Source organism: Chanodichthys erythropterus, chromosome 10 (genome assembly GCF_024489055.1).
Source record: "Chanodichthys erythropterus isolate Z2021 chromosome 10, ASM2448905v1, whole genome shotgun sequence".
NCBI lineage: Eukaryota > Metazoa > Chordata > Actinopteri > Cypriniformes > Xenocyprididae > Chanodichthys > Chanodichthys erythropterus.
In genome coordinates this window covers 18277375-18304536 of record NC_090230.1, presented here as the reverse complement: position 1 = coordinate 18304536, position 27162 = coordinate 18277375, and the positions used below count along the sequence as shown (strand labels likewise).

Here is a 27162-nt window from a genome sequence, read left to right as displayed (position 1 = left end):
TCGAGTGACAGGCGCGTTTATCAGTGGCAGGTCGAGTGACAGGCGCGTTTATCAGTGGCAGGTCGAGTGACAGTCCCGTAAAGCCGTGGCAGGTCGAGTGACAGGCGCGTTTATCAGTGGCAGGTCGAGTGACAGTCCCGTAAAGCCGTGGCAGGTCGAGTGACAGGCGCGTTTATCAGTGGCAGGTCGAGTGACAGGCGCGTTTATCAGTGGCAGGTCGAGTGACAGGCGCGTTTATCAGTGGCAGGTCGAGTGACAGTCCCGTGAAGCCGTGGCAGGGCGAGTGACAGGCGCGTTTATCAGTGGCAGGTCGAGTGACAGGCGCGTATAGCCGTGGCAGGTCGAGTGACAGGCGCGTTTATCTGTGACAGGTCGAGTGAGAGGCGCGTAAAGCCGTGGCAGGTCGAGTGACAGGCGCGTTTATCAGTGGCAGGTCGAGTGACAGGCGCGTTTATCAGTGGCAGGTCGAGTGACAGGCGCACATAGCGGTGACAGGTCGAGTGGCAGCTGCCACTAGCGGTGACAGGTCGAGTGACAGGTCTCAGTGGCAGCTGCCCCTGCCACGCAAAGATTTTACTCCCTCTCCCGTTCCCTCACGGCTCTCGCCCGCCCTGCTCGTCACAAAGTCATTAACATGAGGGGAATATTCTCTTCAAACTGACAATAGTTGACCTAAAAAGGAAAACAGCAACACCCTAGCATAATGATAGCGAACATTTCCACATACAAACTCCACTAAAATTTTCTTGAAATAATCTAAAAATCTACTTTTAATAACATTTTGTTGGCAGTGCTTTAAGAAAGAGATGTTTCTGAAAGCGTAGTCGGATATCTGGCTGGTGCAATAAGCAAACATTGCACAAGGATGTTTTAAGGTAGCTGGGTCTGAGATAGTGGGAGGGATTTGGGGGTATTTCAGCTCTCTTATTGTTGTTTCTGACATTTTGTGAGTCGACAGTCCTGCAGGACGAAATGCTTCTTCCACTGCTGATATGGACGACTTTGAGAGAAAGCCTGGCCATCGGAGGTGTGACAGAGCAAAGACAGTGCGTTTAATAATATATTAATAAGACTTAATAATGTGTAAATGTTCTCCTTTTCTTGATGAAGTTGACTTATTATAGTGTTTATCTTGATAATTGAACAGCAAGAGGACAGTGTGGGGACATAATACACAAATAACGTATGTATATCTGTTTTGTTTTGTGTTGTGTATTTTGTGCTTCTGTGAAAAATGTTCATGGATATAATTGGATACAAAGTTCTCAGTATATATTTTTGTTGTATGTAAAATTAAATGGGGTCCATCTGACTGAATGTGTTCTGTGTTGACAGTGAACCGGTTTTTGACCCGTCTCCCATGTAAGTACACAACTGTCCTCTGCCCTAAGAGTTGGCTAACACGCATACATTGTCAATAGAAAATCATTACACCCTTTTGAAATAGTTACTTTATTTGTCTTACAAATAAAGAAATCAAAACCCATTTAAAAAAAAAAAAAAAATTTTATTTAAAAAAATTGTCTTACAGCATCAAATTAATGAAAGAAACTTGAATGAAAGAGAATTAATAAAAAACTAGAATAACAGGGTTGGAAGAGTCATCAGTCCCCTGATTTAATACGCCGCAGAGCCACGTTTTGCTTTAATTACAGCCATTAATCTTTTTGGATATGTCCGTACTAGCTTTGCACACCTAGATTGGGGAATATTTTCCCATTCTTCCTTACAGAATTTTTTAAGTTTAGTCAAAACCTGTGGTGAGCGGCAATGGACTTCTCTATCCACAGTTTTTCTATTGGATTTAAGTCAGGGCTCTGGCCACTCAAGGACATTCACCTGTGTGCTTGGATGTGTGTGTTTTGGTTTAGGTTTTCTATTTTAGCTCCAGCAAGGATAAGGCCTGGAACAAAACAGAAAATCCTGCTAGAGGGTCTGAATCTGTCCCGGGCAATAAGAGTCTCCATCGGGGTCTATGACTATCCAGTCTCCCAATCTGTCTTGTTGCGGGACTCAGTTCTCCTCAATTCAGACAACAACTACAGCGCCCTCAAGACCATTGAGGTGAATTTATGTATGAATGTATTTAACTATCCTCTCAAAACTCTGAGAAATCTTGTTTGGTTAAAGTTCTCACATGTTTTGAGACATTGCTCCTAAACATAATAAAATATGGTCTTTTGTCAGATTGATCCAAATATGCTACTTCCAGATGGAAAGAAGAAATATGTGAAGCTTGTTGCTCAGTTTAGCAGATTCCATCGCGGAGAACAAGTAATACCGGTGTCTTTCCGCTCTGGATACATCTTCATTCAGACTGATAAACCTGTTTACAACCCTGGAGACTCAGGTCAGCTCTCACATGCTGTTGAGCACTTTGATAAGACATATTATTCATGCAATGTTCAATCTAACTTTACTTGATCACTCCCGATTTTTCCAGTGCGCTGCAGGGCTTTTGTATCTGATACAGAATTCCGAGCTTCTGAGAGAATCCTATCTTTTGAGATTCAGGTGAGTGTTGCTGACATTGACATAAGCATCATTACAGTTTGCGAAGCAATCACTTATTTTCTACAAAAATGTTTTATGGCTCAATTTGTTTCAGAATCCAGATGGTATTGCAGTACATGGTATTTCCAGAGTCAAAGCATTTGATGGGATACTATCGGATACCTACGTCCTCTCCACTGTAGCCAAGTATGCATACAGAGCTGTTCATTTGTGGTTTATAGTATAATTACACAATTAGAATAGTTTGTGTTTAAATGTAATTATCTCTGATTTATCTCTGATATTCAATATTGTAAATTTTATATATATATATATATATAATATAATTTAAAAAAAATATTTATAATAATATAAAAATAATTATATATAATTAATTATATAATTATTTTATAGTTGATTATATATTAAATATTTTAAGAAAGATAATAAAATAATATCATTTATATTTAACATAATATATTAATAAAATTAATTCTAATTGTGTAGCTGCTGATCTTTTTGATTCTCTAGAGAGGGCAAGTGGAAAGTTGTTGCAAAGTTTGATCAGGGAAAAGAGAACATTTTCAGCAGAGAGTTTGAAGTAAAGAAATATGGTAAGAAATTCATATTACCTTCAGATTCTTCTTTTTTTTCCCATCTCTTGGTGGGTTAACGCCATTTCTTCTTGCTCCCAAGTGCTCCCAGCGTTCAATGTCACTTTGATTCCAAAGACATCCCACCTTGGCCTAGATGCAGATAAGCTGGAAGTAGAAATAACAGCCAGGTGTGTGAATCGAACTGCTCTGAATGATCTGAATGTATTTGAACACTGAAGTAACACTTTTTAATTTTAAATTGTTCTAACAATTCACAATATTTTACTGTATTTTTTTTTTGAATAAATGCAGCCTTGGTTAGAATAAGATTTTTTTTTTTTTTTTTTTTTTTCCAAAGGCAATTCAAATCTTACCAACCCCAACATTTTGAGCAGTAGTGTATTAAATTCATACATTGATGTTTTATAAGTTATAAGAAACCTTGGGCTCACTGTATGTATTTCTTCCAGGTATCTTTATGGTCAACCAGTGCAAGGTGTTGCATATGTTCTGTTTGGTGTTGAAATAAACGGTGAGAAGAAGAGACTCACATCTATGAAGCAACTGAATGATGTAAGTGCTTAAAGAAGAAGAAGAAAGAAAAACTTCACTTAAGTACCTTGAACATTAAATCAGCTTTGTTTATGTTTATGAGATTATTGATTTCTATGTCTTATAAAATGCAGCTGAATGGAGGAATTGTTAGTTTGACTATGGAGGAGATCAAGAAGGTCTATCCTGACACAAACAGCCTGCTGGGGTCTTCTGTGTACGTCAAAGCATCAGTACTGACCAGCTCAGGTGGGGAAATGAATATCTGTGTTTTCCTAGCATCATTATTCAGAGGTTTGTTTTTTCTGAAAACACTCTTAATCCTTAAAGGATTAGTTCACTTTCAAATAAAATTTTCCTGATAATTTACTCACCCACATGTCATCCAAGATGTCCATGTCCTTCTTTCTTCAGTCAAAAAGAAGGTTTTTGATAATTTGATGAGTAAATTGAAAGTGAACTAATCCTTTAAGACTTCATTCTCAGGTAGCGATCTTGTGGAGGCAGAGAAATCCGGCGTTAAAATAGTAATATCTCCATACGTGCTCTCCATCAGGGACACGCAGAAGTATTTCAAACCTGGCCTGCCATTAGGCATGACGGTAATTTAATTTCTGTTGCGATATTTACTGCTTCAAGGGATAGATCACCAATCATGTAATTTCATACTGTTTGATTTCCTGAACTGAAATGGAGCAGAATGCCCAAGCTGCTCTTTTCTATACAGTGAGAGTGGATAATGACCACGACTGTCAGGCTCTAAAAAGAACTCAGAAGCAATATAAGTTTATTATTATTTATAGTGTATATTAAATATTTTGAGTCAGCTTTTATTTTCATATTTTTTATTTTGAGTAATTTTGCTTTATGCATTTGACATTTTTATTATTATTTTTTTAAATATTTCTCTTTGGTTTTAATTTATTTTTATTTCAGTTTTCACTAAAACTCATATTAAAATACATTTCAGTTAGTTCCTATTTCCAAATTTAAGATTTTTTTAAAAATATATATGTATATTATACACACAAACATTTAAGTAATTTTTTGTGCTTTTGTAATTTTTATTAGCTTTTTTTTTTAGCTTCCTTCTAAAAAGGTATTAGGCTGAGTAATGTCATTTTTGGGTGAACTATCCCTTTAAATAGATTTTTTTGATAGGATTGTTGATTTTAGCTCATGACAGTAGCATTATTACAATTTAGTTTTTTATTTTATTTTATTGTTTAGGTTACAGTGAGTAACCATGACGGCTCTCCAGCCCCTAATATTCCTGTTAAAATCAGCTTTCTTGAAAGTCCAATCAGTGTCCACAGCGGCACCATCAAAGTCTACATCAACATGCCTGAGTTGGCCAGTTCATATGGTAATTCACAGATCCTGAAAGTAAGTCACTCACAGAAAAAAACATGCACATACAAAAGAAACAATCCAAAAATGCATTTAACTGTGAGCTGAATATTTAAGCAATATCACCCAAGTAGCCATGCCATATCGCTCTATAACTGCACAGCTGTAATTCGGCCTAAGGTAATCAGAGCGTGCTGATATACATCCATATCGCATGGCTACAAGTGTGATATTGTGTTTATACAACTGTTTGATGGCATGAGTGTGTAAATAAATAAGAACAACAAAGGAGTGTCTTTAAAACCCTCTTTTGTGCAGCACTACTTCCTTCTGCCATTGATTCAAATCTCAATTTGACACTCATATAGCAGTCTTTGCTGCTATATAATGGTGTATTAATGTAACTTCAATTGAAGTCGAAATCACTAATGGACCCCTTTCTTAATACCAAATATGGCATGTTATTTATATAAATTATTATTTATGGAACAATAATATTTAAATGAACAACAATAGCCGTTATAACAGTATAAGTAGTACAATAGGAAATAAACACAAGCAAACAGTTTAGTCAAACGAACAAAAGCAGCGCTCTAGTTAGTACAGGATTTAATTTTAATGTAAATATAAAGTTATGAAACTTAATATAGCCCTTAAGCCAAATCGATTAGCTCTGGAACAAGTAATAGATTAATAAAATCAAAGATTGGCCCCAAATGAATTACATCTCATGTTTTACCACCATCTACATAAGAGCCAGCAGCAAATTCCCGAAGGAATGGCTGAGATGAAGCTGTTCTCTGCGGGTAAATGAGCGCTAAATGGCCGTTCTCTGATATTTTTTTACTTTTTGATACACTCTGATATATAACAAATTTTCTACTAAGCACTATGTTTACATATAAGTTGCATTTTTGAAGTCTAAATAACTAAATAACTTTTTTATATAAATTTTTCGTTTTTTACAGTGCTAGTTATAGGACCCAAAGTTTTTGAGAGGATATTGGCAGAAAACTAACACTTTTCACAGTCTTAGAATCATTTAACTTGAAGAAGTTTTCTGCCATCCAACTTTTAACTTCACTCAAACACTCAAATAATGACTGGGGAGATGTATTTTCATCAGGCTTAGCTGGAAGAGAAAGCTGTACATCATCTGCGTAACAATATGAAGTCTGATGCTTATGAAAAATATTGGCTAATGGAAGGGGATAGAGGGAAAACAAAATGGGGCCTAAGACAGAGCCCTGTGGAACACTGCATATAAATGCAGCAGAGGAGGAAGTGAAGTTTTACATTTCTACAGAAAAAGTTCTCCCCCTGAGATAGGACATAAACCAGTTGAAAGCTGTTCCCAAAAAGGCCAACATACTGCTCAAGATGTTTCAGTAAAATAGAGTGATCGATATTGTCGAAGGCTGCACTTAGATCCAAGAGAACCAAAACAACTAATTTCCAGAATCAACAGCCAATAACGGGTCGTTTAACACTTTCAAAAAGCAGATTCTGTGCTGTGCTTGGCTCTGAACCCGGACTGAAACCTATTTAATATGTCATTATTCATTATTCAGTACCTTTTTGAAAGAAAAGGAAGCTTAGAAATAGGACGATAATTAGTTAAAACCAGTGGATCTAGAGAAGCATTTTTAAGCACAGGCTGTTTCACTGCATGTTTAAAACATGATGGAACATAGCCATTAGTAAGACAACTATTAACTATAGACTGGATACACGGGCCAATAGTGTCTAGTACTTTAACTATAAAAAAATGGGGGAATAGGATCCAAAGAACAAGATGCAGGTTTCATATGATGAATAATATCTGTTAGATAGGATAGAGACAACTAAATTGCAGTGGTCGGGAAAAAAGACCTCTCAGCCAATCAGATTTGAGAACTGTTGTATAAATATATAGTTCAGTCATGAAACTCTAGAGGATGCATGTTGATAAGTCTTTTACATGCGGTCTGCAAGCAATCACATCATTACCCACATGACATAAGCTGATAGGCGTCTGTTGATCCTGCAGCCAATGAGATTGCTTCCTTAACATTTATTGGTTCAGTGTTTGCTGTAAGCTAGTCGCAGCGTGCTATCAGAGTTCCTCTGAAACGGTCCACCTCCCCAGCTCCACCTGCCTAGATCTGCTACAGGATTTATGTCTATTTTTGCAGCAGCAGCCATAGCAGATCTAGTCGGCCAAGACCAAATACATTAACATCGCCATATTCATTAACCTGCCAAAACTATTTTGAGAGTTGCTGTGATTGACGTATTCATGTGTAGGTGGAGACGGCAAATCCTTTACTGAAACCAGAACAGCAGGCTGTTGAAGAGGTGCGTGTGGAGCCATATGCCTCTTTTATGGGCTTCAGGCACTACCTGCATATCTCAGTGCGTTCCAGTCAAGTGGTGGTGGGCGACAGCCTCAACGTCCAAGCGCACATCAAATCCTCAGCAAAATCAAAAAACTTTGTGGAGCAGCTGACATATGCCGTAAGTGTGACACCATTTTGGGATGAAAATAACTGTAATCTCATAATTGATTACATTTACAATTGTTTCTGTAGGTCTTGAATAAGGGAAACATAATCCAAGCTGGTAGAGTGAATGTCAAAGACCTGAATGTCATAAACATTCCTCTGCTGGTTACCACAGAAATGCTACCCGCATTTCGGATTGTGGCGTATTACATTTTGCCATGGAAATATAGGGCGGAAGTGGTGGCAGACTCTGTGTTTGTTGATGTGGAGGACCGGTGTGTAGGTTCGGTGAGTTCATGTGACGTCCATAAGAAATTATTAACATTGCATGATTCTAGTGCATTTTGCCTATTGTTCAATAGTATAATTCTGCTTCTGGCTTTTAAACAAAGGGTTACTTCGTCCAAAAAAAAGTCAATATAAGTGCCATAATTGTTGCTTGCATTTGTTTATTTGTTTATTTGTATTGAGTGTTTTTGTGGTTGTTTTAGCTCAGTGTAGGACCAATGGAGGGTGAAAAAGTCAATTCCTACTCACCAGGCAGCAGCTTTAATTTTCAAGTCAAAGGTGACCCGGGAGCAAAGGTCAGCCTGGTTGCTGTGGATAATGCCATCTTTCTGTTGAGTAAAAACCGCCTGACGCAGAAGAAGGTGAGTGTTGACGTCATTTTCACTTTAATCTCCAGAACCTGATACTCATGATTCTTTCATTCAGGTGTGGGAGGTGGTGGGACAGGGTGATATGGGCTGCACCTCAGGAGGAGGCAAGAATAATATGGGTGTTTTCAGTGATGCAGGACTGATGTTTTATTCCAGCACAGGAGGTTCCACTGACTACAAAAAAGGTCCTTCACACACACAGCATTAACATATCATTAATTCTTCTAGAATAAATGTATTTACACTACCATTAAAATATTTGAGCATATTTAATGTTTTTTGAAGAATCTTCTTATGCCCGTCACGGCTGCTTTTATTTGATCAAAAATACAGGAAAAAAAAGTGATACATTTTTTTTAGGATTCTTTGATGAATGGAAATGTGAAAGAACAGTATTTCTTTGAAATAATAATCTTTTGTAGCATTTTAAATGTCTTTACTGCTTTAATGCTTCCTTAAAGAATGTTTTTTTTTTTTTTTTTTTAAATATTACTAACCCCAAACTTTTGAATGGTTCTATTTATAAAACAAGTTCAAAGCTTCAGAATTAGGTAAAGTTAAAGAGGATAGCAACAACACAAAATTATAAATGAAAAGTGTGCCATTCATGTGCAAACAAAATGTGTATTTAAAAAATGCAGGACAAATATATCCATTTGACAGTCATCTACAAGCTGCAATTGTTATGCAGCCTTTCAAAAATCTTGCCAAAAGTTAACACAGTAATGTATTGCCGGTTAACATTAAAATAACATTTGGTTATGTAAAGATGCTCTATAGGGTGAACTTGACCTTCCGCATCCACATCCCATTTACCATCTTGGTTTCACAGTGATGCCATAGAAAAACCATTTATGAGAACCACCCAAAGAGTTTCTAGTTCTTAAAACCTTTGTTTTCTTAGTGTGAAGAACATTTTAAAAATCTAAAGAACCTTTTTTCCACTATAAAGAACCTTTTGTGGAATGGAAAGGTTCTATGGATGTTAAAGGTTTGTCATGGAACCATAAAGAACCTTTAATTTTAAGGGTGTATTTTCTTTGGTTTGTTTGGAATAGATTGCTCCAGCAGATCTAGAAGACGACGTTCTGCTGCCAAACTGCAGCTCAGAGAGCAGCTGGGTGAGTCTGTCATCAAAGCAACAGAAATCTTTAAAAAGTTTGGTATGTTACAGTTTGTTAGAGAAGCGGAGATTTGCAAGTTTTGGCAAAAGCGTTAGCAAAAGTTAACAAGTCGTGCTAATTGCTAAGTCATCCTAAACGTGTTCTTTTCTCTCAGAGAAGGTATATTCTGACCAGTTCCTGAGGAGATGTTGTGTGGACGGCATGAAGGAGATTCCCATGCCCTATTCGTGTTACCGTCGCTCCCTCTACATCACCGAGGACTGGAGCTGTGTGTTAGCTTTCCTCCGCTGTTGTGCAGAGTTCAGAGGGGAGGAGCTCGGTGTCATTACCAGGCCTCCGACGACCACCCTTCCACCCACAACCCTTCCACCCACCAACACCGACCTTAATTTACCTATGCTTTATAATAGACATGGCTATAGTTATTCTGATTTTGTCAGTTATTCAAAACGTGTCACCCTCGCATCTGCCCCTGTCAAACCTCTGCCGCCAGTACACAAGGATAGTCATGATGCAAAGATGGAAGAGGAGGAGGAAGAGGAGCAAGAGTTTGATGAAGATGATTTAGCTGATATAGAAGACATTTATGTGCGCTCCAAGTTCTTCGAGTCGTGGTTGTGGACTGACATCAGACTGCCCAGCGTACCCAAGTCTGATGGGTAAGAGTTTGACTCAGTGAAGAAGTCCCACTTTTATCAGGTTCATTGATGAAAGCGTCTCTCCTGCTTTTATTCCAGGCTGGCTGTATTTCCAGTGGACACCGTTCTTCCTGACAGTATCACTCAGTGGGGGTTTCTAGCCGTCAGTTCATCACCTGAAAGAGGTAAACAGCTCTGTTCTTGTCCGAACCATCTGACCGTCGGGGCAGACCTTCTTTAAAGTGTTTAAAGCCACTGACAGCAGAATAAAAAGCTGTTGTAGTAGAAGGTTCTTCAGTTTTAGTGTAGCCACACAATACAGCACAATTCTATAAGCTAGAATAGTGGCTTGGGCCCTAAATATCAGCGTATTTCTAAGGCGCTGGGCCCTATTGTTTTTCTAAGGAGAATTATTTTTTTTTCCACCATCTGGGGATTTTTGGGGGCCTTAACATGCTCAAAAACTGAAAATTGGCAGGTTTTCTGAAGTTGTCTGAGAAAAACACAGACATGGCAGATTAGGATGATGTTCTTCACTCATTTGAAATTGACCTATGATATAAAATGACATGAAATTCATCTAAATTTAAATGATCTCATGGATGTGGCTGTTGTGGTTTGTGATCATTTGAGCACCAACTGCTGCACCTAAATGTGGTGTATTCAAATGCCTATTGCCCGCCGTGCAGTTGCCCTGAAGCCACCAGGTTGGCGGTGCCACTGCCCATCATCACTGCTTGCAGCTATATTTGATTATTTGATTTGTTTAAATGTGTAAAATCTGACATATAGAATTGATTTTATATGGTTTTAGATCTGCCACAGTGATAACTAAATGATTACAATATATATTAAAATATATATAAAAAAAATTTATATATGTAATTTAGTAACTTTTAACGGTACACGCAAAGCATTTCTGCATACGGATGACAGTAATTAAATAATTATTATTTCACTTTTATTGCTACATGTCAAATGTATTATGAATATTTTATTAATTCATTTTTTTAATCCTACATGTCAAACATTTCTGCATTTCATTTACAAATATTTTGTATTAAGTTAGTTAGCTTTTAATGCTATATGCAAAGCATTTCTGTGTAAAAATGAATATTTAAATTATCTCTTTTAATGCTACATGTCAAGTATTTCTTCATGTAAATTCTGAATATTTTAATATTAATTATTTAGCTTTTAATGCTACATTTCAAATGTATTATTCATATTTTATTAATAATTATTTTGTTTAATTCTACATGCTTTACTGCAACAAGCCAAGCATTTCTGCATATGAATTACAAATATTTTTTACAAATTATTATTTAGCCTTCAATCTTACATGTCAGACATTTCTGAGAATGAATATGGAAAAAGTCCCTGAGAATGAGTTTATTCCTGGTTTGTGAACCTCTCGCAGGTTTCTGTGTAGCTGAACCTTATAACGTGCGGGCGTGGAAGCCGTTCTTCATAGACCTGCGGCTGCCTCACTCAGTGTCCAGAAATGAACATGTGGAAATCAAAGCTGTGGTCCACAACTACAGGAACTCAAAACTGGAGGTTAGATTCACACAGTCACCAAACAATAAACAAACTCCGACACTAACGTCTTTGTGACCTGTCCCGAACAACTGTGTGTTTGCAGGTAATGGTGATCCTGGATAAGACAGTGGACATGTGTAGTGTGGCATTCAGTGGACCTCACAGACAGCAGGTTTCAGTACAGGCCAGCTCCTCCAAGCTCATTACATACACCATCATCCCCCTTAAAACAGGAGAGCTCCCCCTACAGGTCACAGCCATTGCAGCCTCCTTCATGGGGCAAGATGCAGTGAGGAAGAATCTACATGTGGTAGTAAGTGGGCTACTAACACCTTCTCTGTGTGTTGGGTCTCGCACGTAAAATTAAAATATTTTATATTAGATATGTTACTTGGTACATGTTATGTGTTTTTTGTAACATTAGAGCAATAACTGAATATATGATATATATATAATGCAATATCTTGTGTTTTAGGTAGAAGGCATCCAGACAATTAAAGTGAGGAGCTTTGTGCTGAACCCCACTGAGAAAGGAGACAGTGGTAAGACTGATTGGAAATCATGAGTTTATTCATGATTAATGCAATGATAACAAAAAACATTTATTTAACTTTACAAAAATTCTTGCCTTTGTAATATAACACTTTTTTCAGTTCTTCATAGTATAAATTGGTCTTTATGCATGAAAAGTGTGTTATATTATTATATATATATATATATATATATAATATCTCAATTTGACAGTTGGACCAAGCCTCCGTTACTAACTCTAAAACGTCCCTTTAGAGCTAGTAACGAAGGAACGTTGAGTCGCTTCATTGAAACACATTGAATTTTGTACAGTATTAGAGAGGGAGAGAGAGAGAGAGAGAGAGAGAGAGAGAGAGAGAGAGTAGGCTATTACCTGTCTGGTATATTGCATTACATTAATTCTTCAAGTCGAGGTCCATAATATTATATCCTTTATACAAGTCCGTTTGAATGCCCGCTGAGGAAAGCAATCTTTGTATTTGTCCTTTTTTACAGTTTGGGAATTTTCCATAAAATCCATTACACCACAGCGCTAAAACAACTTTTTGCAAAAGTTCCTTTCAATTTAAGTCTCTTGTGCTTCACTGACTCATTCTCATGTAAAGTGTTGCCGCCATCTAATGGCGTATTAATGTAATGTTCACTCAATCCATATTACTTAATGGACATATTTATATAAAATCATATTTATTAACAATAATATTTAGAACAACAAATAAGCACAATTGTACAGTTCAGTCAAACATAAAGCAGTAGTTATTAAAAAAAAGGTCACCATTTACGCTTGTATGTGGGTTTTACAAATATTTAACGAATGAAAATGATTTTAAAGAGCTTGTGACAAAACCTCCTAACTCCATTGGATCCTCAAATTGTCAATCAAGCCTCATTAATCCGCCTCACCTCCTGAATAAAGTGCGCACGCAGTTTGGACATCTCCTCTGTGCAATGCAAAGGTAAATAAAGATCTGATGTTTGAAAAAAAAAATTGTAAAGCGTTTTCTTTACTCAAAAAACCATATGTTTATAAAGTTTAATGTTTTACGTATTTGAAGCGGAGAAGAGTCTGATATTTCCCGTCTAGTTGTAGCCAATGTGCTATATAAGGATGTAACGTAACATTTATTATTATCAAATTTAATATAGCACAATTCGACTTGCTCTGTAACAAATAATAGATTAATAAGACCAAAGACTGCCCGTTCTATGTACTCATATTGAATTATGTCTCGTGTTTAACCACTATAAGAGCCAGCGGCAAATCCCTGAGGCACTGGCCGAGATGAAGCTGTTCTCGGCGGTTACAGAAGCACTGAACGGCCGCTGACATACTCGAGCTCGCATCTCCGAAAACTAAAAAATAAAAAATAAATTGTAAAATAGGCTCTGTTATTAAATATGTGTCACATATTTCAGGTCTAAACAACTACATTCTCGCCTAAAAATTATTAAAACTACAATTCGTGGTACAAGAAGTAGTATTTGTAAAAAATTACGGTTGATTTGATCGGCCATGACGGTCACTTCAAGCGGAGTAATACAAACAGTGAAAAGGCGGCAGGAGTGCTGTTATCTCTGAAATATCGCATGGCTATCAACCAATCAGATTCGAGAACCAGACAGAACTGTTGTATTAAAATATATATATATATATATATATATATATCTATATATATATATATATATATATATATATATATATTATATAATATATAGTGTGTGTGTTAATTTTAATAATTTATTAAAGGTGGGGTAAGTAGATTTTGAAAAGCACTGTTTGGAAGTTAGTCAGGCTGACACCAACAACAAACGTGTAACCAATCAGCATTAGGGGGCATAGCTATAACGGTTGAGGACAGAATGAGTAAAGTCGGGGACGCATTGTAAGGCCGATTAGGAATGTAAATTGATACTTATGACTGATCACGCTCAAACGCTTCCAGTCAGAGCCAACAGTCGGTGTTCAAATTCCATCTGTAAGTATTTAAATTTGCTTCAGTCACAGGAAACAATCGCTGTGTGTTGTGCTCAGTCTTAGAATGTTTTAGCTAGTCGTTAAATGTGTGCCCGGCTTAAGAGGGAGATTTGAAACATAAAAACATATTGAAAATAAACTGCAGAAAGAGAGATGAGACAATACAAAAGAGCTCAAAAGTGTTTAGCATCATTGTTCGTGCACTCACCTCACCTGCCAGCAGCGATCGGGCCTGGGTTCGAGACCGACTCGGAGCAGGGTGGTTAGGATTGGAGAGTGAGTTTTGTAGGTGGAGCCGTGAAGAGAGGGGTGGGTTTGTTTGTGTTGATTTCAAATATCAACAATGTCCAACAGAGTTTTTTCTACTTACCCCACCTTTAATTATATGCTTTCATTTATATATTTTTGTTATAATAAATGATTAAATATTTTCTTCATCTCAGCTGGGAGACAGATGATAGAAGTGGAGAAGATGCAGTTGGACGCCGTTGTACCAAAATCTCTGCCGGAGACATTTGTCAATATCAGAGGTTTGACATTTTATCAAGCAATACTCATAATCTTATAAAATTATGGAAATTTAATTCTTGACATCAACTATCAAGAATTTCCCAGTTTTGTTCATTCACATCAAGTACTGATCTGTATGTGTTTTTTTTTTTTTTTTTTAATCCGTTCTTCAGGTGATTTGCTGGCAGACAGCATTGATAACTCCATTAAGGAGGACTCATTGGCGTCATTGATCCGCATGCCCGGCGGGTGTGTTGAGCAGAACCTGGCCAGGATCACACTGCCACTAATTGCAGCCCATTACTTGGACCGCAGTGCAAAGTGGGATGTTGTGGGAATAGATCGCAGAGAAGAGGCCATCAAATACATTCAAAAAGGTGCGGTGAAACACAAGCAGGGATGAACTGCATTCTTTCAGATAGGATTAAGATAAATTCTATATTATTTTTTTGTTTTTATAGGTTATGAAAATCAACTTAATTATCAGAAAACCGATGACTCGTACCCTCCCTACGCCAAAGAAGGCACCAGCACATGGTATTCATGCCAGCACCTAAACTGCAGCACTGTATTGAACATTTCCCAGCAGAGTTCATGTGTCTTGATGTTCTGTCTGTCTCAGGATCACTGCGTATGTGGTGAAGGTGTTCTCCATGGCACACTCGTTTATCAGTGTCAGTGAGAAGCGTCTGTGTGGCCCTCTGCTGTACCTACTCAAGAATAAACAGCATCCAGATGGATCCTTTCAGGAGAACAATCCTGTCTACGACACTAGTATGACGGTGAGAATTAATACCTGTGATTGCACTAGTTTCATAATAATCTATAAAAGGTTATCTGAATGCTTTCTCACAGTACTAACACATGTTCTGTGATGCAGGGAGGCCTGCAAGGCTCTGAATCCAGAGTGTCTCTGACCGCATTCGTGCTCATTGCTTTGGCAGAGGCACAATATGCTGTTACCTGCCAAGAGCCAGACCTCGACATACAGGTAACTTCACTCTGTAAAACGGCCATAAACATCTGAATTAAACAGTAGTTAAACTAAATTATTAAACAATATTTGTTATATTTGCGATATTCCTGATGTATATTTCTTAGACCAACACACACCACCTGTTTTTTTTTTTTGTTTTTTTTTACAAATATAAGTAAATAGACAAAGGTACAACACTGATTCATGTTGTACTTCTGGGCAAACCAGAAAACTGTCATTTAATAACATATGTTTTTACATGTTCAATGGTGCTAATTGAATCTTCTACATTCGATCATTGCAGGACAAGACCAGAAAAGCAGCGATGTATCTGAGAGAGCATTTCTCCCGGCTGACAAGGCCGTACACAGCAGCTATAGCATGCTACGCCTTAGCAGTTTCCAACCACGGCTGCATGAAGAGCATGTTGTTAAATTTAGCCTCACCTGGTACTTATCTTTTGAAAACAAAAATATGAAATCTGTTGCTTTGTGTTGTCTTGTCTTTCTCATCTTTATTTTCTGTCTACAGACCGTACCCACTGGCCTGACTCTTCTAATCATTTCTTCACACTGGAAGCTACAGGCTACGCATTGTTAGCACTTGTCAAAAGCGGCCACATGGAAGAAGCAGTCGCCCCCTTTCGATGGCTGAGCGAGAAGCGTGGCATTGGGGGAGGGTACGGCTCTACTCAGGTAAAAACCAGAAGTAAACCTTCACTAATTGTCTTATATTTGTATTGAAGGTACATGGTTATTCATATAATGACTGTTTTTCTCCCATCAGTCTACTATGGTCGTGCTACAGGCCCTGTCTGAGTACCTAGTGAAGAGCCCTCCTCCTTCTGACCTCAATTTGTTGGTGCAGCTCAGTGTTCCTGGTCGCAGTGACGTACGCTGGACCTTTAATCCCAAAGTTGCTTATGTGGCCCGATCTTCACGGGTGCGATCTTTCAAACTTCTCTTTATGTTTTTGTAGATATTTATGGTGTTATTATACTGCCAAATGTTGAAAGCACATTACTGTAGCACAAAAATACAATCATGTACTGTGCAAGCTAAAATCTCTCAGCTCGAACACAGATTCCCTTCGTTCTCACACTAAACTCTCAAATATACAGTGCTCTCCCTGTCCCAGTCACCCTGGGACATCGTTTTTGACTATCTCTCGTTTACGAATCTTTTGTTTTGAATCAGTGGTTTGGAGTGTGTATCAAACTGCTAAAGTCACGTGATTTCAGTAAATGAGGCTTTGTTACAACATAAGTTCTTCAAAATGTCAATGGTTCACCACTTGGGGGCGTTACTTTGGCAGTTTGATACACGCTCTGAACGAAGCTTCATGAAGCAGTGTTTTGAAATCACCCAGCAATAGATATTATTGGATAAAGTCTTTTTTTTTTGCCGCACAAAAAGTATTCTCGTTGTTCGTAATATTAAGGTTGAACCACTGTAGTCCCATGAACTGTTTTAAATACGTCTTTAGTATCTTTCTGGGCATCTGAAAGTGTTAATTATCTTGAAGGCAATGCAGGCTTCACTGAGCCATCGGATTTTATCAAAAACATCTTAATTTGTGTTCAGTAGATGAATGAAGGTTTTACAGGTGTGGAACGACATGAGGGTGAGTAATTATTGACAGAATTTTCATTTTTGGGGAACTAACCCTTTAATTCGGAAAGATTTGCACTTGTGTTTTACATGATTGTATTCTCGCGTTACAGAAATGCTCTTTCGACATTTGGCAGTATAATAACTCCACGGATTAAGGAAAAGTATGTTAGGATGAAATACAATATCTCTGACTGTTACTCACCTTCATTATCTCTTCCAGGTACCGCTTGACCAGAAATTCACAGTAGTGGCTTCTGGGAAGGGCAAGGGAATTTTGGAGGTGCTAAATGCCCACATCTACACCAAACTATTGAATTATTAAAATATAAAACCAAGACGTAATTTAGTTAGAATCTTTTCTCTGTTGTGTTTTATGTGTCCCAGGTAGTGACTGTGTACCACCAGCTTCCTGCTGTGTATGAGAACAGCACGTGTAACGGCTTTCAGCTGGACGTCTCCATCGCTGAGACCAATGGTGCGTTCTCTACTCAGTTTTATATCGAAGCTTGTTTCCACCAAATAATAAAAATAAAAAGGTAATTGCAACATTTTATCTTAAAATTCTATTTTTCTTGCAATTGCAAATTTATATAATACAGTTCTGACTTTTTTCCCTCAGAAGCAAAGGATATAAACTGGCTATTTCGAGCTATAACGTTTTTCTCAGAATTGTGAGTTATCTCTGAGAAAAAAAGGCAGAATTTAGAGATAAAAAGTCAAAATGACCTTTTTTATTTTTTATTTCCTGGTAGAAACAAGCTTCCATAGTTTTATGAGTCCTTGTTGTGTGTGTATATAATGATCGCAAACGTACTCTGTTATGTACGTAACCGCGGTTTCCTGAGATAGGGGAACGAGTACTGCGTATGGGGGATAAGCTCCTTTTTCCTCCTCGCTAAAGTCTTTTTCAATAGCGCAGTGTAACTGCATATCTATTGGCTCAAAGGAATGCAACTCTTTGAACCAATGACGGCGCGGCGTCATTGCACGAGCCTATGGCGAAACAGCGCGCCAACAAGCCCGCCAAAACGGGCGTGGCTTATGGCTATATAAGCCGGCGTTTCACCATGGGATTCAGTTAAAACTCGACTGAAGCGACGACACTGAGCCGCAGTGTCGAGGCACGGCATAAAACGCAGTACTCGTTCCCGTATCTCAGGGAACCGAGGTTACGTACGTAACCGAGTACATTCCCTTTCGATACTCTCACTCATACTGCGTATGGGGAACGAATACAATCACGCCGTGCCACGACAGGGAACGACAAAACATATCATGGGCGCGAGAGGGCCCAGAGGATACGTTAGGGGCCAAGGCCGTCGAACCCTAGGTACACAGGAGCAGGGGGACCCCTGAGGAGGCATGACGACGGGGTTTGAAGAGGCCGTCGTATCACACCGAGAGGACCCGAGCATGTAAGGTCGGGATGTCCAAGTTGTAAAACCTGACAAGTGGACGGCGAGGACCAGCCGGCCGCTTCACAGATGTCTTTGAGAGAAACACCACTAGACCACGCCCAGGACGAGGCCATGCCTCTAGTGGAATGAGCTCTGCTCTATGCTACTGGACTGCCCCATAAGAGTAAATCGTGTCGACTATCCAATGCGAGATGCGTTGCTTTGAGACCGGAGACCCCTTGGTGCGGCCTCCAAAGCAGACGAAGAGCTGGTCCGATTGCCTGAACGGTTCGGAACGCTCAATATAGACCCTCAATGCCCTAACGGGGCAGAGCAATTGCACCTCTTGCTCATCCAAAGAAGGAGGTAGCACCGAGAGGGAAATGATCTGTGCTCTGAACTGGGTCGAGAGCACCTTGGGGATATAGCCATGTCTGGGTTTCAGAACGACCTTAGAGTCGTTGGGCCCGAATTCAAGGCATGCAGGGCTCACCGAGAGGGCCAGCAGGTCGCCAACACACTTAACCGATGCCTGTGTGAGTAGCAGAGCGGTTTTGAGCGTTAAGGGCCGGAGATCAGCTGACCGTAGCGGCTCAAAAGGTGGACCCTTGAGGGCTGCAAGGACAGTGGAGAGGTCCCAAGAGGGAATGGTAAGTGGTCTAGGGGGGTTAAAACGCCTAGCACCTCTTAGGAAACGGACAATGAGGCCGTTTCTTCCCACCGTCTGGCCAGCGATGGGGGCGTGAAATGCTCCAATGGCTGCAACATAGACCTTGAGTGTGGAAGGGGTGGGACCTCTGTCCAGCAGTTCTTGGAGGAAAGACAATATCTGAGATATGTCACACTCCACAGGGTTGACGCTGCGCGTTGAGCACCAGTCAATGAAGACTGACCATTTTTGAGCATAGAGACGCCTGGTAGACGGAGCTCTAGCTTGAGAAATGGTGTGCAGAATGTTCCCAGGGAGATCTAACGGCTCCCATCGAGGGACCACCGGTGCAGAGCCCATAGCTCGGGCTGGGGGTGCCAGATCGTCCTCTTTGCCTGAAAGAGGAGGTCTCGTCTCAGGGGAATTGGCCATGGGGCTCTCGTGGAGAGCCTGAACAGCTCCAAGGACCAGATTTGGGTCCTCCAGAGTGGGGCCACCAGGAGGACTCTGTGTTTGTCTTCCCTGATCCGTCTGATGACGCAAGGAATCATCGCGATTGGGGGAAAGGCATATAGGAGGAGCCTGGGCCAGTCGTGGGCCAGAGCATCCTTTTCCTTTTGAAAAGAAGATTGGGCAGTGAAAAGTGTCTTCTGAGGCGAAGAGGTCTACCTCTGCCTTCCCGAAGATTTCCCATATTTTCTGAACCATCTGGGGATGGAGCATCCACCCGTCCGAGGGGATATTGCTCCGTGACAGCATGTGTCCACGAGCCGAAGGCCGGTCTGCCCTCGAAAACAGCTCCCCAACCCGTGTTGGAGGCGTCCGTCGAGAGCACCTTCCTTCTTGACACCGCCTGAAGGGGAACTCCATGCTTGAACCAGCTGGGGTCTGTCCAAGGTCTCAGAGCTGTGACACAGGCCTGATTGACCCTGACTAAGAAGCGGCCATGCCGCCAAGCATGCAGTGGAACCCTGAGTTTCAGCCAGTATTGCAGAGGCCACATTCGGAGGAGGCCGAGCTGCAGTACCGGGGAGGCGGAAGCCATCAGTCCCAGCATCCTCTGGAAGGACTTCAGAGGGTAACGGACATTGGTCCTGATCGATGCCGAGAGCTTCTGAATCGTCAGAGTGCGCTCTGGAGAGATTACAGCCCTCATATGGACTGAGTCGAAGACTGCGCCCAGGAACGTGATGCGTTGGCTGGGGAGCAGCGAGCTCTTGGCAAAATTGACCCTGAGTCCCAGGCACTGAGGGTGGATGAGGAGCATGGATCTGTGGTGTTCTAGCTCGGTATGAGACTGGGCCAGTATGAGCCAGTCGTCAAGATAATTCAAAACTCGGATCCCCATCTCTCTCTCAGAGGGAGAAGCGCAGAGTCCATGCACTTAGTAAATGTGCGGGGAGCTAGAGACAGCCCGAAGGGCAGGACCTTGTATTGATAGGCAACACCCTCGAAGGCGAATCTGAAGAATCGCCTGTGGTGGGGTGCTATCTGGATGTGAAAGTATGCGTCTTTCAGGTCCAGTGGGAAGAACCAGTCCTCAGGGCGGATCTGTGCGAGGATCTGCTTCAACGTTAGCATTCTGAACTTCCGTCTCATGAGGGAGAGGTTTAGAAGTCTGAGATCTAAGATGGGTCTGAGACCGCCATCTTTCTTTGGGACAACAAAGTAGTAGCTGTAGAAGCCCGACTCGCTTTCTGCTGGGGGGAACAATTTCTATGGCTCCCTTCTGTAGCAGAGACTTCACTTCTGCGTGGAGGACATGCGTGTCGTCCGTTTTGACTGAAGTGGTGACCACACCGCTGAAGCGCGGGGGCCTTCGGGCGAACTGCAGAGAGTTGCCGCGGGATATGGTCCCTATGACCCACTGTGACAGTCCTGGGATGGCTTGCCAGGCCTCGACCCGTGTGACCAGTGGCTGAATAGCGTCCGGTGACAGACCGCTGTGCAGGGGTCTTTGCACCGTCGTTACAGGATGAGGAAATTCGCTCTCTTTTTGGGAATTTAAGAATATTGGGTTCGCCATTAAAACGGCGGTTTGTGTGGGCGCAACATCTGTGGAATTAATGAATAAAGGATAGCAGAACACATAATTAATGAATAAAGGATAACATGAAATACAGTAAGTTAACACTATATGTTTGGCCGCCGGCGGGAGACATGATCACGGATCCGTCAGAGATGCAGCTCGATGAAAACTTACGGTGCACATTTTAAGTTTTGTGTTTGATTATTACATTTGCTAACTACTAAATTAGTCGTGATGAGAAACGGCTATATCACGTAACGTTAGTGTGGACGGATATTAACGCGTGTGACATAGGCCTGATCAAGGTTTATTCGTTTCTGTTATTAGTAATCAGTTAGGCCTACTCCTAGATGACCAATAGCTTTGCTATTGCCTGATTCATGATAATAATCTGTATAATATTGTGATCTGAGCACATGTCGTTAACGTTATATCTATAAGCTAACACCGGTCTCTGTCCTGTTCTCCACTGCTTCTCCTCACACAACAGCTCAATTTGTCTCTTTTGACCGTTATTCTGTCTAATTCTGGCCTGTCCCTGCTCTCTTGACCACATAGCAGGCTAATTATGGCTGTGATTAGTTATACGAGTATATAAGCATTTACAATTTCCTCAGCATCCGAACTGTCATTGCGATCCATTGTTTTCCTATAGTTTATATTGATCACGTTCCCTTCAGTGACGTCACGTCCGATTTGGCATTTTTCAGATGCGGAAGTAAAATTCTCTCACCAAAAAACAACTCCAGAAGCCTATGTAGCGTATTTATGCGTGTTTTTTCAAGAAAATGTATTTCATACATTATTTTTCATACATTGAATCACTAAAGCTCTAACCTGCAATATGCCCTTTAATCTCTGTGAGGTTGAGCCAGAGATGGCGCTCCAACACAACCAAGTTGGCCATGGACCTCCCTATGGCCTGGGCTGTGGTCTTCGTGGCGCGCAGGGCCAGGTCAGTGGTGCTGCGTAGGTCACGGAAGGCCGGCGCGTCGATTCCAGACTCGTCCAGGGTACGGAGGAGTTTGGCCTGGAAGACCTGAAGGATGGCCATCGTGTGTAGCGCTGATGCAGAGTGACATATCTCAGATACTGTCTTTCCTCCAAGAGCGACTGGACGGAGGTCTCATCGCATCCACGCTCAAAGTTTACGTAGCAGCCATTGGAGCGTTCCACACTCCCTTCACTGGCCAGACAGTGGGCAGAAACAGCCTTGTGTGTTTCTTGAGAGGTGCTAGGTGGATGAATCCCCCTAGACCACTTACCGTTCCCACTTGGGACCTTTCCACGGTCCTTGCAGCCCTCAAGGGTCCTCCCTTTGAACCGCTGCGGTCAGCCGACCTCCGGCCCTTGACGCTCAAAACCGCTCTGCTTGACCAATGCTAGTGCTAGTAGCAACCTCCAGGCCCTCTCCGTGAGCCCTGCATGCCTTGAGTTCGGGCCCAGCAACTCTAAAGTCGTTCTAAAACCCAGGCATGACTACGTCCCTAAAGTGCTCTCGACTCCGTTCAGAGCACAGATCATTTCCCTCTCATCATACCTCTGTCAGGGTATTCCCTGTTCCTGTGTAACATAAGGGTTCGACTGCCTCGGCCCCTAACGTATCCACTGGGCCCCTACGCGCCCAAGATATGTTTGTGTCGTTCCCTGTCATGACATGGCGTGATTGTATTCGTTCCCCATACGCAGTATGAGTGAAAGTATCGAAAGGGAACATACTCGGTTACGTACGTCAAGTCGGTTCCCTGAGATACGGGAACGAGTACTGCATTTTATGCCGTGCCACGACACTGCAGCTCAGTGTCATCGCTTCAGTCGAGATTAACTGAATCCCATGGCGAAACGCGGCTTATATAGCCATAAGCCACGCCCGTTTTGGCGGGCTTGTTGGCGCGCTGTTTCGCCATATGCTCGCGCGACTACGCCGCGCCATCATTGGTTCAAAGAGTTTCATTCCTTTGAGCCAATAGACGTGCAGTTACACTGCGCTATTGAAAAAGGCTTCAGCGAGGAGGAAAAAGGAGCTTTTCCCCCATACGCAGTATGAGTGAGAGTATCGAAAGGGAACTTGACAGTCAAAATCTGTAAAACTGTTTATTTATTTTATTGTCTTCTACTTATTAGTAGTTAACTTAACTTCAAAAACTACTAGTGATGAGCTTTGATTCATCGTGTGGCTTTCCTCATTACCACTTTTGTTTTTAAGGTGTTTGTCAGTTATTATAAAGATACTAAACAGAGTTTAGTACTTTGAATAATAATTAGCAACATGTACCTACTATACGATTAGGGTTAGCATGTAATTAATTATGCATAATTTACTGTTATTACTATAGTAAGTACATGTAATGTATAATAACAACACTAACAAAAAGTTACCTGACATTATATCAGCTAATGAAATTTTATACTGAATTTAATCTGTAAAACTAAAAAATCTGTTGTTCTGGTAACCATAGTTTTGTTTTTTGTTTTTTTTTGTTTTTTACACTGTACACATAGCGTACATTAAGATCACTCTTTGGTCCATTTTAGAAAAAACCCCACCGGATGTAGAAAAGTCCTACAGACTCAATATCCACGTGAGGTGAGCGCTTGTATATAGTTAGATATCTTATTTTTTTTGCCAGGATAGATTATTATGGTACCCACAATTCTCTGCTTTGTACCCCCAAAGGGCTCTGGAGAGACGCCAAGTGAGGATGGTGATTCTGGACATCAGTCTGCCCACCGGCTTTGAGCCTGAAAACTCAGATTTAGAGTTGGTAAGACAAACTCATAAAATGATGTGGCATTACATTACCGATAGCAGCTAATTCTGTAGCTAGCCATGTTTTAGCCTATAGACAACATTTTAAGGCATCACATGTGTGCTCCAGACATGAAAGGTCTTTTGGCTAAATTTAGCAGCATTACATGTGTCAATCACGGAGAATGCAATCCCATAATGCATCGCGACAACCTACATCCAAGATGGATGAAAAAAATCATGAAAAAAAGTTGATGTTGATTAAAAATATCATGATTTTAGTATCTGTATTTTTAATATTTATTTAATTGAACACACCAGTGAACATTTCTACTCAACAATTTTGTGTGCTTTGTATTTATATGCCAAGAGTATTATGCTTTTAGCTTAGCAACATGTTAACACCAATCTCTAATAAGCTGAGTCTATTTGTGTTTCTGGTTATAAAGAATGTTTCAGATCTGTCACCTTGACAGTTAGGATGCTAACTATGTAGGCAGCTACCTATGTAGACAGTATACAGAAAGGCAAATCATTAGGTTATAGAAGTGATAATGTCTGGGCTGATTTTTCAGCTTACAAATTCAGTGGACCGCTACATTAACAACTTCCAAGTGGTGGACAACCTGAGTGACAGAGGATCCCTGATAATTCACTTGTTTAAGGTAACCTAACAATCACCCTTAAAGTTGTACTATGTTAAAGTACTTGTTTAACATGATGTAAATGAAGGCAACATTTGATATTTGTCTGTATGAATGACCCGGACAGGTGTCCAGTACTGAGACAGACATGATCTCATTCAGACTGCATCAGAAATTTAAAGTGGGGCTCCTTCAGCCTTCCATTGTCACAGTTTACCAGTACTACAACAAAGGTTCGTACACACAAAGGTTTGCAAAACAATGTTTGTGAAGTTATACTGCTAATCTACACTGTTATCTTCCTCACATTGTTTCTGCTACAAGCCTGAATAACTCAAACTGTGCAGAGAGGCATGCCGTTTCTTCTCTGAGCAGCTGAATATGCTATCAGTTTCATAGCAATGTGCTAGCAAACATTAGGAACACCATGTTTTTCTTAAAAGTTGAGCTTCTTTTAACTTGAGCGCCACATTTTTGAACAAAATTATTAGCAAAATTATCAGACATTTAAAACATGCTTTTAAACAACATCAACAAAACATTTTTTTCTAGCTTATTCTAACAAAAAGCTGAGAAATTACGTTTTTGTCTAAGACTTTGTTCGGATTGCTTCCATCAACACACACTTGCACAGTTTCACTTGCATGAAACTTGCACAGTCCTATACTTCTTCCTGAGTTTTATTCTGGAACATTAGGCAGTTTTGATTCATATGCTGTTTAATGTTTGATGATCGCTTTATTTTTGCATAAGCAATTCTTTTTTGGCTTGTTTCTGCTGCTTTTTTCTCCCGTGTTTTGATCTGTATATTCTGTACTCTTTCAGAAGATGCATAGTAACACCCCCTACCGTATTATAAATGACGAAAGATTCTGTAAATGGCGGGAAAGCATTATGTCATAAATGATGGAAAATTCTGTAAATGGTGGGGAAGTGTTGTCATAAATGACAGAAAATTCAATCAGTGGTGGGGAAGCATTGTGTCATAAATAACGGAAAATTCTGTCAATGGCAGGAAAGCATTATGTCTTAAATGAAAATTATGTCAATGGTGAGAAAAGAGTTAATAACACATTCATTTAAAAAAAAAGTAGTCATGTTATCTAGCACCCCCTTGTGGCTCATGGACCCAGATTTGAAAACCCATTTAACATGAGGAATGCTTTGGAGTTCCGCACAAGACGTTCGAAGAAAGAAAAATGGATATTGTGGCCGCATTGTGACAACTTAAGCAACTTTTATTATTTAGTTCCCTTGTTTTAGTAAATCATGGCCACATTGTACTAATTCATTCCCTCATTTCAAATGAGTTAAATCGTGGCCACAATATCTTTTTTTTCCCTTGCATGTCATCGACGGGGCTTCATACAATGCTAACTAACGGTGTGATCACGATTGCGGTCTCTGTTCTGTCAGATAAGCGCTGTAGCAGATTCTACTCTCCTCCTGAAGACCAGCAGCAGCTCGATCAGATCTGCAAAGACGACGTGTGCCGCTGCTCACAGGGTCAGTTCAGCAGGACTGTGTTTGTGTTTTCAATCAACTTCTAAACTTGAATCAGTTCAAACAAATTATACAACTTTCTTTCATAGGTGACTGTTGCGTAATGAAGGAAGACTCCTCGTCATTTGGGAAAGAACAGAGGAAGGCTGCTGTGTGCAATGGATTACATCATGGTGAATGTTTCTTCTGTCTATTTTGGGGGAACTGATCATAATGTCATCATCTTCTCAACAAATGTGTCTTTTCTTCAGCCTACAGGGTCAAACTGATCAGCGCCAGCCAGAGTCACTATGATCAGTATGATATGGAGATTGTGCAGGTTATCAAAGAGGGTACGTCTACTACACTCTTAAAGGGGACCTATTTTGCCCTTTTACAAGTCTTGACCCCTTTTAAGTCTTGACTAGAATAGGTTTTCATGCTTGAATGTTCAAAAAACACTGTATCTCTATACATATCTGTTTGTGTAGGGACAGAAGAAGGTCTGAACGAGAAGGAAAGAAGAATGTTCCTCTCTCATGCAAGTTGTAGGACAGGGCTTGGTTTGAGAGAGGGTCAGGACTATCTGATCATTGGTCCGATCGCTGATGTTTGGCAAGCAGGGAGCACGTCCAACAGGTGAGCAGCATAATAGCACTGAATATGTACATGTTAGGGTCTGTATTTCACTATTCACACACGTTTTCCCTCTCAGGTATGTGTATACGCTGGGTAAAGACACGTGGGTCGAGCGCTGGCCGGCTGAGTCTGAATGCGGTGCTGGATCTGTTCTGCAGGTGAAATGTGACGAGCTGAAGAGCTTCGCAACAACACTTACAGAAAGCGGCTGTCAGTCTTGAGACGAATGCTATTCTTTGAACGGATGAATTTTGTCATGGTTATTGGTTTCAGTGGACAGAATTAAATTTGGCGTAGAAACAGTTTTCACTCAGTTATTTCTTGTAAATTTCACAATCAATTACAATGAAACTGAAAGTAGAAATAGAGAGACTGAAATAGTATTGTCTTTAATAAAACATGTTTCAATAATCCCAATAATCGGTTTTATATACAACTTCAAAAATGCATGTGTGTGTGTAAGAAAAACAACTTCTAAAAAATCATTTACATCTAACTGACAGTCATTTATTGCTTAATCTCTATCAAAAT

At 40.3% G+C, this 27162-nt stretch overlaps 1 protein-coding gene across 1 annotated transcript; it reads left to right on the top strand.

The window, feature by feature from the left end:
• The first annotated feature begins 972 nt into the window (after positions 1 to 972).
• LOC137028151 (venom factor-like) lies at positions 973 to 26924 on the top strand. Its single transcript, XM_067396911.1, has 42 exons — positions 973 to 1046; positions 1148 to 1183; positions 1336 to 1362; positions 1872 to 2064; positions 2188 to 2350; positions 2444 to 2514; positions 2609 to 2700; positions 3025 to 3107; positions 3190 to 3277; positions 3560 to 3662; positions 3776 to 3890; positions 4128 to 4243; positions 4872 to 5027; positions 7278 to 7487; positions 7562 to 7762; positions 7966 to 8124; positions 8189 to 8318; positions 9192 to 9254; positions 9412 to 9916; positions 9995 to 10080; positions 11316 to 11455; positions 11541 to 11750; positions 11913 to 11979; positions 14387 to 14473; positions 14627 to 14830; positions 14915 to 14990; positions 15076 to 15235; positions 15334 to 15444; positions 15734 to 15878; positions 15961 to 16124; positions 16216 to 16371; positions 17263 to 17322; positions 17427 to 17517; positions 23653 to 23704; positions 23795 to 23882; positions 24442 to 24531; positions 24638 to 24743; positions 25927 to 26016; positions 26103 to 26186; positions 26265 to 26345; positions 26484 to 26631; positions 26708 to 26924. Exons 1-42 carry the CDS (start codon positions 973 to 975, stop codon positions 26850 to 26852), a joined length of 5226 nt encoding a protein of 1741 aa, XP_067253012.1. The 3' UTR covers positions 26853 to 26924.
• The last annotated feature ends 238 nt before the right edge of the window (positions 26925 to 27162 follow it).

Bases quoted from the DNA above. Each gene is read 5' to 3' on its own strand.
- LOC137028151 (XM_067396911.1), top strand. From the start codon at position 973: ATGCTTCTTCCACTGCTGATATGGACGACTTTGAGAGAAAGCCTGGCC. The intron at 1,184-1,335 runs GTATGTATATCT...CTGTGTTGACAG, and splicing joins GGACATAATACACAAATAAC to TGAACCGGTTTTTGACCCGT. The intron at 2,701-3,024 runs GTATGCATACAG...TTGATTCTCTAG, and splicing joins GTCCTCTCCACTGTAGCCAA to AGAGGGCAAGTGGAAAGTTG.